This window comes from Nicotiana attenuata, chromosome 3 (assembly GCF_001879085.1).
Source record: "Nicotiana attenuata strain UT chromosome 3, NIATTr2, whole genome shotgun sequence".
Lineage (NCBI taxonomy): Eukaryota > Viridiplantae > Streptophyta > Magnoliopsida > Solanales > Solanaceae > Nicotiana > Nicotiana attenuata.
Window position 1 is genome coordinate 50,860,390 of NC_031991.1, and position 12,570 is coordinate 50,872,959.

Consider the following 12,570-nt stretch of genomic DNA (forward strand, 5'->3'; position numbering starts at 1 on the left):
GATAATAGGACTTAGCTTTCACATTCTTATAATAGTCGGCAGAATAATGCAATTTAACACTCACATCTGTGCCCAGCCACCAAACTGGGGCAGGAAATGTTCTTTGTTTTCTTTATTTGTTGCAGTCAGGAGCCCACCTGGAGAACAAGGGAATACTTTCCAAGCTTCAGCAGTCAGGCGCCCGCCTAGAAAACAAGGGAAGTACAATTCAAATTCTATCTGTTAATTTTTAATATTTGATAACATGATGCGCCCACCCATCACACTGGGGCAGAAATTTTTCTTTGTTTGTCTGCTTTGTTGAAGTCAGGAGCCCGCCTGGAGAACAAGGGAATACTTTTCAAGCTTCATCAATCAGGAGCCCACCTAGAGAACAAGGGAATACTTGTCAAGCGTCAATAATCAGGAGCCCGCCTGGAAAATAGAGGCATATATTTCAAATTTCAGCAGTCAAGCATCAATCGGAGGAAAGGCAAAACATCTCCAATCACAATTCAAGGCAACAACAAGGATTCCATCGGAAGAATACAAGTTCAAGGCAATACAAGAGCAAGTTTAAAGACATAGATAGGACCTTTTGTAATCCATAGATCATAGCGTAGGCTAGCTTCTTTTTATTTTGACACGGTGTAATAAGGAGGTCAGCGAGCAGTAGCAGCAGCAACAGCAGTGAAGTCACAGCTCCTGGTAGTCCCAGCTACCAAACCTTCCCGAACTACACTGACCTGATTCCTTTTTAGCCAAGGATATGTAGGCAACCTTTGAAGCAGGGTGCGGTCAAACTTTTCAAATTGCTTCACACGGAATATTCGAACGGGCAAAAATCGCTCATTTTCGCTCACTTATCTTTGCACGGAGACTCTTCATGTTCCCGAGCAAAGAGGGGCAGCTGTGAGCACGTGATTTTTGCCCTATGTGAATTATTCCCAAAATTCAAACCAAATGATTTTCTTTCATTATTTTACAACTTTGTGAATTTTGTGTTATTTTCTGTTAATTGTTTGCATTTTATTTGTGCCTTTTAATTCATATGAAAAAATAAAAAAATAAAAAAACAACATGCTTGACATTTGCATTTAGGATCTAATTTCGCATTTTAGGATTAATTAATGATTAATATTACAAAATAAAGAAGATCACAAAAAATGGTTCTTTCCATTTCTACTTTCAATTGTTAGAATTTGTCTTAAGTTTGCTTTTAAATTAGAAATTAGCTAGTTTTGCAATTTTAATTAGCATAATTTTAGAGTCAATTTGGGTCCTTTAGTTTTAATTTTACATTTAATAAAATCAGAAAATTCGAAAAAATAAATAATTAAATAAAATACAAAAAGAAAAGAAGAAAACAAATAAAAGAATTAAAAGGAAAAATGAGGTCTTAATAAGAAGACCACAACTGGACCAAAATTGGCTTAGCCCAAACGAGAACTCCTCCAATCTGACCAATCCCAGGCCCAAACCCACACCCTTACCCGGTCCAGATCCGCCCCCCCCCCCCCTAAACGACGCCGTTTGGGCATCCATCAATCCCAGCCGTTCATTCCTTATGATCAAACGGCCCAAATTTGTTCACAACAATACATAAAATTGCCCAATTAATCCCAAAACCCTTAGAACATACTTCGTCCTCCTCGTACACCCCTCCTGTAACGCCACCGCCCCCCACTGTGCACTGCCGGCCGGAAATCTCCTCCGCCGGCGGCGATCACCCAAAGGCCACCAAATTTTCACCAGATCATCGCCTCACCCCCCTCTTTCCCAATCTCCATTCCTTACGCCTAAAATATGGCTAGATTTCTTCAAATCTTAGATCAGAAACACCGAACCCTAGAGCGCCGCCCTCAAATCCTCCACCACCGGTCGGCGGCGCCACCTCTGTTCAACGCCAAATCCACACCCTGGCACCTCCTTCCCTCCCTCATTCCAAATCCTCACCTAGATTCCTTTAAACACCCCTAAAACCCCTCAAATACCGAATCAGAATTAACCCTAAAATCCCAAGCCAAGTTTTGATTGCAATTTTGGGTTTAATCTGGTTTTAGTCGTGTGCTCTTTGTAAGAGCATGCGATTAACGCCAAATTTGGCCGGAATATCAGAGAATGGAAGACCCATGCCCCCTCTTTCAGTTTCGGATTTTTTAGGTATTTTCTGTTCTTTCTTCGTTCTAACCTTTCCTTCTTTATTCGTTTCTATCTCCTATTTCAGTCGCTTCTTCTGGATTTTGTTTCCAGTTTTCTTTTGCTTGAGTTTAGTTCTGTGATGCATTTTAGTTTTAAGAAACACTTTTTCTTTAATTAGTATGTTAATTAGGTTAGTTACGATTTATTAATTCTAGTTCATTAGTTGAATTTTGAAATTAGTTGAATTGTTTTGTTTTGTTTCTCCTCAGTTGATCTGTTTGTATTTGGACTGGGGCTCTTGTTTTTTAGGCTCAGGCTTATGATTTGGGTTGGATTTCTAAATGGGTCAGCCCAGGGTCAACTCGACCCATAACCAATCTGAGGTTCAGGGGTTTCCAAGGGGTAATTTGGGTAGATTGGTTAGAGAATCTTTTGTAACAGAAGGAGACGTTTCTAGGGCGGGGTTGGTTTGTAATTTTTATAGTTTGGGTGGTAAAAACTTGGAGAACAAGTTAGAAAATCAGGTCCCTTAAGCTAAAATAAAATTCAAAAGGGGAACTGGGGTAATACAGTAGTTTCAGGAAAGTTCAGGGGTAATCTAGGAATTTAGGGCTGGGCAAAAATGCTGTAGGTTATACTAGAATCACCTAGAACCTTCTAGAATAGGACTTTAGTTCTAAAATAAAAAAAATAGGTGCACTTACCTGAAGAACAAGTCACAATTTTAGGGACTAAAATGTAAAAAACTGAAATCTGAAGTTGCACCCTATTGGTGCTTATAAAAAGGCATCCCCAATGCCTTGAATCACAAGTTTGGAGCCTCAAAAAAAATCCCCCCCCCCAAAAATCTCTTCAAGCTTCACAGATCTGAAATACAAATTTCAGATCAGAAATTCCTTTAGATCTTAGCTTCTTCAAAAGAAAAAACCAAAAAAGGGCAAACATAGCAGAACACCAAAAAAAAATACTGTTATATTGATCATTTAGGATCAGAAACGGCTCGAGTTTCTCTGTTTCTCTGTTCTGTGTTCGATTGTTAGAGCATCTGGAGTCGTTTGGAGTTTATTGGGGTTGTTGCTGGGTGATTCTGATTGTTGAAAGTGATCTGTGACTTCCTAAGGCTGATTTCAAGTAGATTTAAGGTGTTTGGTTGATTTTACATCTGCCTGGGCACTTTGATATTGGTTTGGCTTTAAATCTGGTCCTATTTGATATTGTTGAACTCCGATCTGCTGCACTATTGCTGATCTCTCTCTTCTCTCTTGTTATCATACATTTCCAGGTACACATCTCACAATTGCTTCGATGTAGCTATCAAAAATGGAAATGAAATAAAGCATGGCTCACGTTTCCTGTTTCGTGATTCGCACTCGTTTGAATGTTGTATATCAATAATTAGACATTGCTAGTTAACATGTGCTTGTTTAATACAGTTTAGGCTAGACTTGTAATAATATGGACTTTGAAGTTTGAACTGTACTGGACTGTAATTTTTGAATTTGTATTCATTTGTTCTGGAGCAGTATCCTAATGTAGTGTAGTTAGATCTCCATGTTAGTTGAAAGTCAGTACATTAGCAGGTTTATCGTTAAAATGAAGTTTAGTTTAGTTTAGTAGAGTTAATATCGTGGCTTGGACGGACACAACTGGATTAAAATTAGATTGAACTGGGACGGTAACTCGTCTTAATTCAACAGCCTAATGTCTCATTCGAAAATCAATAATCACACCTTTGTATAATTTGGTTTATTTGGATGTCAATAGGTCCTCTAGTTTAACTGTTCAAAATCACGATTCAATGCACAAATGTCATACTGACTGTCTCATACTCCTTCAATTATTAGCATTTTGGTTTAATTCTTGTGGAATGACTTTTAGATTTGTGTTGCTTTAAGTGTATTACTGAAATTGGAATCCCATTGGGGAATTAGGCGTCAAGTTGGCCTTGAGATCTGAGGTCTCCAAACGTGCTTGGGCTATGAACTTTGGCCCAAATCATGACTGAAATCTGATTGTAGTCCTAGGGGCTCGAAATAAGGACCTCTGTGAAATTTGGCTCGTGCATGCCTCCTGAATGTTGGTTTTCGTTTGGGCTTGGGCCACAGTCAGCAACTGGCCAATTTTTGTAGTACATACCTAGGTGTAATTTCCCTACGTTGGGCTTGTCTTGGAGCCCAATGGCTGGACTGTGGTGCAGAATTATCATTTGGTCCAGTAACGAATTAAGTAGGACTTTTCCTGAGACAAATAAAAATAGAGAACCATAGTTGCTTTTAGGTTTGCCTTTTAAATAATAAATGAGATGAGCCTCGCCAAACAAAATACATAAATTGTGGGGCCCTCGATAAATGTTTACATAAATATTTAGACTCCGGGATGGGCCGTTTAGCGAATTTCACGGTTTTTCCCCAAAGATAATAACACGATAGTTTCTTTAGGCACGCATTTAAAATAATTTTACCTTCCTAAATACGGGTGCACATTTATGTGACCCAAATTCAAATCTCAACGAAGTCGAAATGTGTCAAAAACCGCGGGTGCATTTATGTGACGTGGTTCGAGACGTGTTTTCACGACGTTGCAATTCTCTAAAAATAATAATAATAAAGCGGTTCAAAGTTAAAAAGAACATAGTTCAAAACATGTATTAAAATCAAATAAATAAGCCAAATATGACAGTTGAGCGACCGTGCTAGAACCACGGAATCCGGGTGTGCCTAACACCTTCTCCCGGATTAACAGAATTCCTTACTCGGATTTCTGGATCGCGGACTGTTAAACAGAGTCATATTTTCCTCGATTCGAGATTCAACCGGTGACTTGGGACACCATGAATCTCCCAAGTGGTGACTCTGAATCTTAATAAATAACGAATCCCGTTTCGATTGTCCTTCAAGTGGAAAAACTCCTTTACGCCCTTGCGGGTGTAGTGAAAAAGGAGGTGTGACAGAAATGATATTGTTGTTGATAACATTTTTGCTTATAATATTGCTGCTGAAATAATGCAACACGATGAGGATCTTGAACTGAAATCTATCGATGAATGTAGACAGAGAAATGATTGGCCAAAATGGAAAGACGCTATCCAAGTAGAATTGAGTTCACTTAAAAAACGTGAAGTTTTTGGACCTATAGCCCAAACACCTGAAGGTGTAAAGCCAGTGGGGTACAAATGGATTTTTATGCGAAAAAGAAATGAGAAAAATGAAGCTGTAAGATATAAAGCACGACTTGTAGCACAAGAATTTTCGCAACAGCCTGGCATTGATTATATGGAGACATACTCTCCTGTGGTGGATGCAATCACATTCAGGTATCTTATCAGTCTAGCAATTCATGAAAAACTTGATATGCATCTTATGGATGTTGTCACGACCTATTTTTATGGCTCACTGGACAACGAAATTTTTATGAAAATCCCTGAAGGATTCAAAGTACCTGAAATATACAAAGATTCCCTGGAAACTTGTTCGATAAAGCTTCAGAAATCCTTGTATGGATTGAAGCAATCAGGGCGCATGTGGTATAATCGCCTCAGCGAATACCTATTGAAAGAAGGGTACAAGAATGACTCAATTTGTCCTTGTGTCTTTATAAAAAGATCTGGATATGAATTTGTCATAATAGCTGTGTATGTTGATGACTTGAATATCATTGGAACTCCTGAAGAGCTTCCGAAGGCAGAATGCTTGAAGAAAGAATTTGAAATGAAAGATCTTGGAAAGACAAAATTTTGTCTTGGCTTACAAATTGAGCATTTGAAAAATGGAATATTTGTCCATCAATCAACGTACACCGAAAATATTTTGAAGCACTTTTATGTGGATAAAGCACATCCATTGAGTACCCCGATGGTTGTGAGATCGCTTGATATAAATAAAGATCCATTTGTCCTCATGAAAATAATGAAGAGCTTCTAGGTACTGAAATACCATATCTTGGTGCAATTGGGGCATTAATGTACCTTGTTAATAATTCTAGACCAGATATAGCTTTTTCTGTAAGCTTGTTAGCAAGATTTAGTTCTTCCCCAACACAAAGACACTGGAACGGTATTAAGCATTTATTCAGATATCTGTGAGGGACCATTGATATGGGATTATCTTATTCAAATGAATCTAGGTGACAACTGATAGGTTATGCAGATGTAGGATATTTTTCTGACCCACATAAAGGTCGATCTCAAACAGGCTATTTATTTACATGTGGAGGTACTGCCATATCCTTGAGTGCTAGACATAGCTCATCTAATAATCCTCGTTGGACTCAACATAACTGAATTATTCTTATGAAAACGTTTTAGAAAATCCATTAAAGACTTGTTATAAAACAAAATGTTAATCGAAGACTTGTTAACCGAATTTATCGAGAAATGTTACTTTTTTTATGCCAAGAGACTGATAGCAAGCGGTCTATCAATGATATGCACACCATTGCTATTCTTGTGTGTGGTATATTATAAGTCAATTGGATTAGCGGGCGTAAATTGTTATCCTATATGCATGAAATACTGCTCTCTTAACAGCTTACGACCAGATATCTATCCATGTTTCATGGCAGTGATCAAACGACGCACTCATATATAATGTTCACAAAAGGCGGATGGAGCCTTGTCGAATGGATTCAACTGAATCTAATATTTTCGACATGAAACAAACATACAATAGATACATAATAGATGGCAAAATTTTAACAACTTAGTATTGTATTTGTTACAACAACAACAACAGCCCAGTGTGGTCCCACAAGTGGGGTCTGGGGAGGTTAGGATGTACGCAGCCTTACCCCTACCCTGGAAGGTCAGAGAGACTGTTTCCGATAGACCCTCGGCTAAAGAAGGTGAGAAAAGCCCTCGTAGCAAGTAATAGAAAAACAATAATTAGAAAACTAAATCGGAGATAGCAACAGATAATATGAAAGGGGTACTGATAACAAGTAGCAGCAAGATAACATATTTAGAAAACTAATTCCAAGGCAGCAGACGAGAATATGAACGAAGTACTGCTAGCAAACTACGGAATTACCAATGGCAAGTAACAACGAAACGAGACATGCGAATATAGAAAACTAAGGAAAAAAGGGTACCGAACTAGCGCTAATACTATCGAGCTAGAGAAGACAAAGGGAGATGCACGACTACCTACTAACCTTCTACCGTAATCTTCAACCTCCACACCCTTCTATCTAGAGTCATGTCCTCGGTTAGCTCAAGTAGCGCCATGTCCTGCCAGATCACCTCTCCCCAAGACTTCTTTGGCCTACCTCTACCCCTCCTCACACCTCCTAAGGCCAACCTCTCACATCTCCTGACAGGGGCATCTGCGCTTCTCCTCTTAACATGCCCGAACCACCTCAACCTTGCCTCACGCATCTTTGCCTCCACAGGGGCCACTCCCACCTTGTCTCGAATAACTTCATTCCTAATTCTATCCAACCTAGTATGCCTACACATCCATCTCAACATCCTCATTTCCGCTACCCTCATCTTTTGGACATGAGAGGTTTTGACTGGCTAACACTCTGCCCCATACAACATAGTCGGTCTAACAACTACCTTGTAGAACTTACCCTTAAGTCTCAGCGACACATTCTTATCATACAAGACACCGGAAGCGAGCCTCCACTTCATCCACCCTGCTCCGATACGGTGTGTGACATCCTCATCTATCTCCCCATCCTTCTGAATTATAGATCATAGATACTTGAAACTCTCTCTCCTGGAAATGACTTACGTATCGAGTTTCACATCCCCGTCCGCCTCCTGGGTAACATCGCTGAACTTGCACTCCAAGTATTCTGTCTTGGTCCTGCTCAACTTGAAAACCTTTGACTCCAGGGTATGTCTCCAAACCTCCAGTCTCTTGTTAACGCCACCTCGCGTCTCATCAATCAGGACTATGTCATTTACAAATAGCAAGTACCAAGGCACCTCCCCCTGAATGTGACGTCTCAAAGAATCCAACGCCAGGGAAAACAAAAACGGGCTAAGTGTTGACCCTGATGCAACCCCATCTCAACCGGAAAGTAATCCGAGTCTCCACCTACTGTCCTAACCCGTGTCTTAGCTCCATCATACATGTCCTGAATCACTCTAATATACGCTACAGGCACTCCTCTAGCCTCCAAACATCTCCATAGAACCTCTTTGGGCACTTTGTCATAGGCCTTCTCCAGGTCAATGAACACCATGTGCAAATCCTTCTTCACCTCCCTAAACTGCTCCACCAATCTCCTCACAATATGAATGGCCTCAGTGGTCGACCGTCCCGGCATGAAACCAAACTGGTTCTCGGTAATGGACACACACCTCCTCAACCTCCCTTCAATCACCCTCTCCCACACTTTCATCGTATGGCTTAACAACTTGATACCCCTATAGTTGTTGCAGTTTTGGCCATCCCCCTTATTCTTGTACAGCTGGATCATCGTACTCTGCCTCCATTCTTCGGGCATCTTCGTCGTCCTAAAAATAACGTTGAACAACCCAGCAAGCCATCCTTACCCACGCTCTTCCAGAATTCCACCGGGATCTCGTCTGGCCCCGTCACTCTACCCCTACTCATCCTGCACATAGCCCCTACAACCTCCCCCAATCGTATACGACTACATTACCCAAAATCTCGCTGCCGCTCCGAGTGCTCCAACTCCCCCAGCACAATGCCCCTATCTCCCTCTTCATTCAAGAGCCTATGAAAGTAAGACTGCCATCTCTGCCTAATCTGTGCCCCCTCCAATAAAACTCTTCCCTCCTCATCTTTTATACATCTCACTTGGTCCAGATCCCGGGCCTTCCGCTCCCTCACCTTCGCTAGTCTGTACAACTTTCTGTTCCCTCCTTTATCCCCAATTTCTTCGTATAGACGACTAAACGCGGCGGTCTTAGCCGCAGTAACCGCCAACTTCGCCTCCTTACTAGCCTTCTAATACCCCTCCCTGTTAGCACTCTTCTGCCCCTCGTCGATACTCTTTACTAGCTTCAAATATGTCGCTTTCTTCGCTTCCACTTTCCTCTGAACCTCTTCGTTCCACCACCATTCCCTTTTATGGCCAACAGAAAAACCCTTTGAGGCCCCTAACACCTCTCTCGCCGCCTCTCTAATGCAATTTGTTGTCATAGACCACATACAACTTGCATCCCCGCTACTCCTCCAGGCCCCCATAGTCAGCAACTTCTCCCCCAACTCCTGGGCCTTGTCCTTAGTCAATGCACCCCACCTGACCCTAGGTATACCAGACATAGCCCTCTTCTTCCTCGTCCACGTGATCTCTAAGTCCATAATCAAAAGCATATGATGGGTCGTAAGATTCTCACTCGGGATGACCTTGCAATCCGTGCATAAACCTCTATCACATTTTCGGAGAAGTAGATAATCAATCTGGGTCTTGGCCACCGCACTCCGAAAAGTTATCAGGTGCTCCGCCTTCTTCGGGTAATACGAGTTAGCGATCACCATCTCAAAAGCTTTGACGTACTCCAGTAGCGAAGTACCTCCACCATTTCTATCTCCAAAACCGAAGCCACCATGCACATCATCATATCCCCCAGGCGACCTCCCAATGTGACCGTTAAAATCACACCCTATAATAAGCTTCTCGGTGGACGGTATACCCCGCACCAACCCATCCAAATCATCCCATAAGCGTCTTTTAACCTCCTCGCCCAAACCCACCTGAGGCGCGTAAGCACTAACTACGTTCAAAATATACCCTCCCACGACTATCTTAGTGGCCATCAACCTGTCATTCACCCTCTTAAACTCAACCACTAGCTCCCTTAGATTAATGCCTACCTCGTTCTTCCCTCTCACCCTCCCTGAATACCACAACTTAAAACCATCCACCTCCTAAGCCATGTTCCCCACCCATTTAGTCTCCTGGACACAAGCTACGTTAATCTTCCTCTTATGGAGTATCCTTGCTAACTCTATAGACTTTCCCGTTAGAGTCCCTATGTTCCATGACCCCACTCTCAGCCTAGAAGGTTCCTTACCCCCCTTCCACCCTTACTCCCTACCCCCGCTCCGCTCGCTCTCCCCGAGGACATGCCCTCACTCTATCATAACTCACGCGGCCACTAGACCAGCACAAAGCTACAAAAGGATAGACTAGAAAGGAATAAACTCAACAGAAACCTACCGGTACACAAGGTGCTAATAAGGGATCCGACTAAGTAGGGACCAACTATGTATCGGCTATAACACTAAGGAGAAAGACAGAGACCGATATAAGTAGACAAGTCTAACTAAATAAATTAAACAAGATACTATGGATGTCAAGGATACCAGCAAGCAAAAATGGAAAAATAAAATAAAAAATAAACTACAAAATAAACTAAACAGAAACCTACATGTACACAAGGTACTAATAAGGGATCCAACTAAGCAGGGACCAACTATGTATCGGCTATAACACTAAGGGGAAAGACAGAGACCGAATAAGCAGAAAAGTCTAAATAAATATAATTTAAACAAGATACTATGGATGTCAAGGATACCGGCAAACAAAAATGGAAAAATAACAATGAAAAATAAAATAAAATACCAATATCACGAATACCAGCTATAGAACGAAAGAACCTGGAGCAAGTTTTCCTGAAGTTTACCGGAACTAGTAATTCTGCTGCGTCCCGCCGGAAAGATGAACGGGAGCCGCCAGAAGTAATGTAACTTGCCGGAAATCCTCGCCGGAAAAATATTGCACCTGTCCAAAAAATAGAACACACCCACACACTCACAAGGCGGGAGAGAGAAAGGAAAAAAGAGAGAGCGAGGAAGAAGAAGACGGAGCAGGGGTCGCTGGAAAATGCAGAACGGGAAGAGTCGCCGGGAAACAAGGGTCGCCGGAAGCTAGCAAAGCAAACCTTGAGGGACGATAAATCATACAACAAAAGAGAAATATACCAAAAGAGACACAAACATATAACGTGGTTCGGTCAACTGACCTACATCCACAACAAAGATGAGCAATCCACTATATAAAAGAGAGTACAAAATATCGAGAGAACAACCTCACGAAGAGGCAAACACAAGTGACATGCTAACACTTGTCCTGTAAAGTTCTCCCCTAAACACGACTCTCAAACCCCTTTATGGCTACATTGTGGATGCTACTGAATGAGAAGGAAGGATCCTCAATTTATAGAACTCTAAACATTTTCCTACAAGAAAAGGGACTAGCCAAATATGGGAGATTTGTAATTTCCTTCTACAAGAAGGAAAACCCAATTAAGGTAAACATGTTGTCCTTTCCTTCAACAAATAGAAAAATCAAATATGGTAAGAAAATTATGGCAAACACCTAACAATTCTCCCCATTGGCCTGAATTTTCTGACAAAATAAACTTGATCCACCTTCTTCACATAGCCTTCAACAGGTCGCATCTTCAAATCTCCACCACAAAGTTTGTCTCAATATACGTAGCACACCGGTCAAATTTCTCAGACAAAAATCACGATTATCGTCAAATATGTTGCGGCTAGAACTAAACCCGCCAAGATAAACTTGTCTTGAACCTCACTCTGACACCACTTGCTATGACCGAAAAAAGTCAGGTGTCATGCGAAAGCTAGCAAAGCAAACCTTGAGCGACGATAAATCATACAACAAAAGAGAAATATACCAAAAGAGACGCAAACATATAACGTGGTTCGGTCAACTGACCTATATCCACGACGGAGATGAGAAATCCACTATATAAAAGAGATTACAAAATATCGAGAGAACAACCTCACGAAGAGGCAAACACAAGTGACACACTAACATTTGTTCCGTAAAGTTCTCCCCTAAACAAGAGACACACTAACATTGTTCTCGTTATTTTCAGCTTTCTTTCCTTCTCTAGTGTCTTGATTCAACTTGCGGCAAAACCTTTTGATGTGTCCCTTCTTGCCACAGTGGTTGCATGCAATGTTATGGTATTTGGACCTTGACTTACTTCTACTTTTACCTCTATTCCACGAGCCTCTTGTTTTATCTCTCCCCCGGTCTTCTGTAACCAAGATATGTCTTTGCAAGGACGAACCTTCAGATTTTCTTCTTACTTCCTCGTTCAACACACCACTCTTGGCATATTCCATGATCACCTTACCTCTAGGAGCTGAATTTGTCAAAGAAACACGAAGAGTTTCCCAAGAATCTAGCAAAGTATTAAGAAGCGTATCTCATCATCAAAATTAACTCCCATTCCAGACAGCTGATCAAGGGCGCCCTGAAAATCATTTATGTGATCAAGGATAGAGTTGCCTTCCTTGTATTTAAAGGTGATCAATTGCTTTAGCAGGAACAACTTGTTGTTCCCAGTTTTTGAGGCATAAAGAGTCTCTAGATTTTCCCACAATGATCCCGCATGTGTCTCGTTCACAATATGGTTGCGAATATTATCTTCAACCCATTGTCATATATATCCACATACATGTTGGTGCTCGAAATCCCAATCTTCATCAGATATAC

General features: G+C 41.2%; 1 protein-coding gene across 1 annotated transcript; it reads right to left on the reverse strand.

Moving 5' to 3' along the window:
• LOC109224364 lies at positions 9,042–12,197 on the reverse strand. Its single transcript, XM_019388945.1, has 3 exons — positions 12,068–12,197; positions 10,663–10,821; positions 9,042–9,934 (listed from the first exon to the last, which is right to left on the reverse strand). The coding sequence occupies exons 1-3, from the start codon at positions 12,195–12,197 to the stop codon at positions 9,042–9,044; spliced, it is 1,182 nt and encodes a 393-aa protein (XP_019244490.1).

Coding starts and splice junctions, on each gene's coding strand:
- LOC109224364 (XM_019388945.1), bottom strand. CDS start 12,197: ATGGAATATGCCAAGAGTGGTGTGTTGAACGAGGAAGTAAGAAGAAAA. Junction 10,822..12,067: donor AAGAGGCTCGTGGAATAGAG/GTAAAAGTAGAA, acceptor TTTTTTGGACAG/GTGCAATATTTTTCCGGCGA. Junction 9,935..10,662: donor AGCTGGTATTCGTGATATTG/GTATTTTATTTT, acceptor TGTGGTATTCAG/GGAGGGTGAGAGGGAAGAAC.